General features: G+C 35.0%; 1 protein-coding gene across 1 annotated transcript; it reads right to left on the bottom strand.

Annotated features, from left to right (window-relative positions):
• Positions 1 to 1111: 1111 nt before the first annotated feature.
• LOC120356314 lies at positions 1112 to 1810 on the bottom strand. Its single transcript, XM_039445234.1, has one exon. It carries the CDS (start codon positions 1808 to 1810, stop codon positions 1112 to 1114), a length of 699 nt encoding a protein of 232 aa, XP_039301168.1.
• Between the last annotated feature and the right edge of the window lie 3247 nt (positions 1811 to 5057).

Raw genomic sequence — 5057 nt, 5'->3', positions numbered from 1 at the left:
GATGTAGTAGAATTATGATCTGAGACTAAATTTGTGAAAAAGTTATTGAATTCATTAGCTATCTCTGCTTTATCTGTAATAGTTTCACCTCTAGCATTTGTTATTTGCTTAATATCGGTGGTCTTCTTCCTCATACCGATAAGAGAGTCGACGATACGCCAGCTCTCCTTCGTATTGTTTTTCAGTTTGTGATAGGTATCGAGATAAAATTTCTCTTTCGTTTCAATGATCTCTTTCTTTAAGATGTTACGCAAAGTATTGTATTCTAATTTTAAATTTTCATTTCTGGGATCCTTGAAAAATTTTTTAGCTAGAGCATTTTTGTTTTGAATTTTCCTGAATAAATTGTGATTCATCCAAGCCTTTCGAAATTTAACCCTATTAGATAATCTTGTTTCGTCTTTCGAAGATTTATCCATACATTCTTTTAATTTGTTAATGAAATAATTAAAAGCTATATCCACGCTGGTGCATCTATAAATATCAGACCAGTCACAGTTCATAACTAACTTCGCAAATTTATTTTCATCAATTTTTTTATAATGTATGGTGTTCGAAGTAGTATTTTCTAAAATATCAGTGAATAATTCTAACATAGAGTGATCTGATATGTCATTATGACAGACTACGCCTTTAAAATTCATTATGTTTTGTATTCTGGAGCTTGCACGAATGAATAAATGATCCAAACAAGATGATGACCTGTCTGTTATTCTTGTGGGTTCGTTTATGTATGAATCAAAACCTTGACTATTCAAAATGTATTTATATCTATCCACTATAGCAGCGGGACTTGTTAAATCTATGTTCATATCTCCAGTGATGATAACGAATTCATTTTCTGTTTTGACTAAAGTGTCGCTCAGTTCCATTAAAAACCATCAAAATAGGTGGTAATTAAATTTAAAAAATCTAAGATAAATGCACAAAAACACATGTAGTATAAATAAATAAATGTATAGCGTTGAAAGCATGTAACTGAGATTTGAAAAATTAAGAATATCATAGTCTTAAAGTACAGTAAGTTCATGGAAAAATAAAAGAATAATAATAATAGAATGAAAAAAAGAAATAGGGAAAACCATTATCATCATTATTAACAATATTTGTACTACTTGGACGTGTCAACTAGCTTGTTCAAGTCCTGGACGGTCTCTATGACAATTACAGGTTGTCCATCCGTGCGCCTAGCTAGCACCTTGCCATTTCGCACCCACAAGTACTTGAAATTTCCCTCACCTTTAGCCTTTTTCGCCAACGCTAGGAGACGTCTTCTTTCGGGACATAAGCTCTCGTTCAGGTAGATTGGAGAGATCTGCTGATGTCCAAGGTGTCGCGTAGAGAAGTCCCTCTTTATTCTTCTTTTTTGCAGCAGGGCCTCCTTGTCGAAACGCCTCACGAATTTGGCTATAATTGCAGGCGGTCTGTCTCTGTCTTTGGATGGAAGTCGGTGACAGTTGTCGATCAGCTTCTCGTCGATGGGATGATCCAACGCTTTGCTCACTGCTAACACCAGGCTTTTCACGTCCTCATTCGCTTCAGTTGGAATTCCTTGAATTTCGACACAGTTTACTCTCGAATATTGTTCTAAATCGCATACTTGTTTTTGAAGTTTGAGATTTTGGGTTTTTAATAATGCTATTTCTTCGTTTTGTTTATCTATTTTTTGTAAATATAAGTTCAATTTGCTGTCCTGTACCTCGATTTTTTTTAATATGCTCTCAACATCGTTGTGGCAGAAATTGATGGATCCTCCTAGATCCTTCTCCAGTTGCTTCGATTGCTCCTCCATATCGCTGAGCTTTTTCATAATGGAAGACAGGGTAATCTCCTCCTCAGATGTTTTGATTGGTGAGTTGAGCACTACACTCTTCCTTCGTGCGTCAAGACAAGTAGGGCACTTCCACACGTTATCCGAATCTTTCAGAAACTTAATGTCAGATTCCTTGATATTGACACACTTACAATGGAACGAAACATTGCAAATTGCGAATGTTGTGAGAGGACCAAGCCAACATCTATATGAAACAAAGATAGCATTCATTTGTATGCGAATCTCTATTCGTCTCGCAAATGAATTATATTATTGTTCAAGTCTTACCGTTGATCAGTGGTATCAAGGCTGGCTTTTTGCTTGTTAGTAACCTTCCAGTGTTCTCTCATAATCTTCAGCTTGACCTGTCTTCTAGAATTTTCACATTCAGGCCTCTATTCAACTCTACTCATATTTTTAAAAGTTTTGCACATGCTATGGTATTCATGAATAAGATTCATTCAAGTGTCATTGGAATTGGAAATTAAACCTCTCAACTCTCAGATTAGCTGCAAGCAGAGTAAGCGAGGCGAAACATATTTTTTATCTCGATTGATATGTGAGATCAATATCATGGTGCAAATTTAGATCATAGGATGATGATTCAATTTCAGATGGAAAGATATCACGGAACGGATAAATTATCATATGGGATACAAATTCAAACGTGAACTGAGTTTATAAGCATAAGTGAGTTTTTGATCTTTGAGAAAACAAATAACAGTTTTTAAGAGTAATTATGATTAAACTAGAATAGGTGACATCACAGTTACTTGTGGATGAGAAACCTGCGTGAGATCTACTGTTCACAGAACTACTAGTATAATTGGAATTGCTCAGTTGCCGTACATCTGCATAGAATTTTACTTAAACTCACTAAGTGACTTTTTGCTCTTGGAGAAAACAAATAAAAGTTTATAAGAGTGAATTATGATTCAACAGTCAATTGTGATTTAATTGAATCAACTAGAACAGGTGTCATCAGATACTTGTGGATGAGAAACTGCGTGATGTCTACTGTTCACAGAACTTCTATTCTGGATTCTTTTTTCGAGTTAGAAATAATGATTATCCGTTACCTTGTCTACTGTCTATCTGTTTTCGTTAGTCTCGTTCTGTCTTTTCAGACCAATCAGCCTTCTCAGCTTCATTTCTAAGGTTATCGAAAAATGTTTCAAGAAGCAATTTACCAAATATCTGAAGAATAATAACATACTACTAGATACCGATTTGGGTTTAGGGATGACCGCAACTGTTTCTTCCAGCTCAGTGATTATTTGAGACAGGGCATAAATAATAACAAATATATCCCATTACTATTTATTGACCTGGCAAAGGCATTCGATTATTGATCATGATTTGCTGATAAATAAACAACGGCCATATGAATTACTGGTGAAGCACATGATTGGGTCAAAAGTTTTCTGTCGAATCGCCACAATTGGTATCCATTGGAGAAGTAGAAAGCAACATACAAGACATTGGAAATGGTAAGGTGCAAGGTAGCACCCTTGGTTCGATATATTCTTGGTTTACATCAATAATATTATCATTCAGGGAAATATGTCTGGAAAATTAAGCTTTTTGCTGAGGATACCGCAGTCTATTTTCAGGGGGACAGCTGGGAGCATGTCTATAGAATTGCTTCAAGTGAGCTGAGGCAAGTGAAAAGTTGGTTCAATACAAATATACTCAGTATGAACACTAAAAGATCAAATGTTTGCCTATTTTCCTTTGTGACAGCCGTGCTCCTCCTACCAACATTAAACTGAGGTTGCTGATTGGTGTGACGATTGCAGCTGTGATGTGATAGAAACCGTGTATGATTACACGGTATATGATTACTAGTTTATTGATTACTATGATTACTAGGTATATGCGACTGACTGGAGACTCATGTTAGATATCTCAATAGTAGGTTGGGAAGATGATTTATGTGTTCAGCCAGCTGAGAGGAATCTCAAGTATAAATCACCTGAGAACCGTTTATTTTGCATATGTCCAGTCTGTCATGTCCTATGATATTGTTTTATGGTGAGCTGCGCCTAAAACCTTACTAGATGAATCATCAGTCACCCAGAAAACAAATATAAAAGTAGGCCTTGGCCTTAGCAGAAGATTTCCATCTAGAAGGTCCTGCTAGAATCTATAAAACCCTTCTTGTCCTTGTTTTAACGAATACTATCAACTTGCTATTATTTTTGCTATCTGACTGAATTGCAGATGTACAGCTTGACCATTGTTGATATTGCCGACAAGCGTTATTTACAAAGAACTTGACCTCAAATACAATACTATTATTTTTATTGAATAATTGAAAAATGATTTCCATTTCAACTGTTACAGTAATCTTAGCCTTATAGTCGTTATCATCTTATCTTATTGTCGACTGATAATACCATTGATGATAAAAATTTCTGGTTTCCTTAAATAAGACCTAATAATCAATTTCAATGAATGAATGAATTTTTACTGGTTCCAAAATGTACCGTTATAAGGTCAAGTTCGTTTGACAACAAAATATACTTTTTTCCCTTAGTCTTTTTTTAGATAAAACAAATAAATTGGAAGTTATAAGGAAAAAATTGTATTTATTCAATATTTAGTCAGCTGAGAAATTAATTTCATACAATTACAACATTTTTCCATTCATTCATAACATCAGCTGAGGCTATTTGGAAGCTATCACACAGACAGACCTTCATGCGCTGACATATGATTTTAGCTGGTTATATACATAAATAATTTTAAATTTTACATCAACAATCCGATACGGGTTGAGATATCAATGTGCGGTTTTCGCCAATCATTTTCTCTTGGAACTCTGTATCATGGATATCATATCATTGGAAATCATGTATCACATGACCACCTCCTCATTAGAAAAGATGAATTTGTATTCATATGAGGAACGAAGATGTTGAGGTGACAGAGTAATTTTTGAAGAGTAATTTCTCATTTCAAATGGGATCCTCAATGAAACCCACGTCGAATATTGTTGTAAAAGAAATATTAACTTTACACATAATTCCATCAACTCTGTATAATTTAATGCTACTTGTTTCAAAGATTTACACAACAGTACATGAGTGATATCTTCAACCCAGGGGGTCACTAGTCTACTTAAAGAAAGAGCCCATCAACCATCGTGCCCACTGAGATTAACCATACCTCCCAATACATCGGTTGTGCTAGTTACCAGACTCGCTGCTTATCTCTGCTGGGGTAGTAATTTTTTGCTTGA

Source organism: Nilaparvata lugens, unplaced genomic scaffold (genome assembly GCF_014356525.2).
Source record: "Nilaparvata lugens isolate BPH unplaced genomic scaffold, ASM1435652v1 scaffold6465, whole genome shotgun sequence".
NCBI lineage: Eukaryota > Metazoa > Arthropoda > Insecta > Hemiptera > Delphacidae > Nilaparvata > Nilaparvata lugens.
The sequence above is the reverse complement of the archived record's forward strand: the minus strand, read 5'-3'. Positions and strand labels throughout refer to the sequence as shown.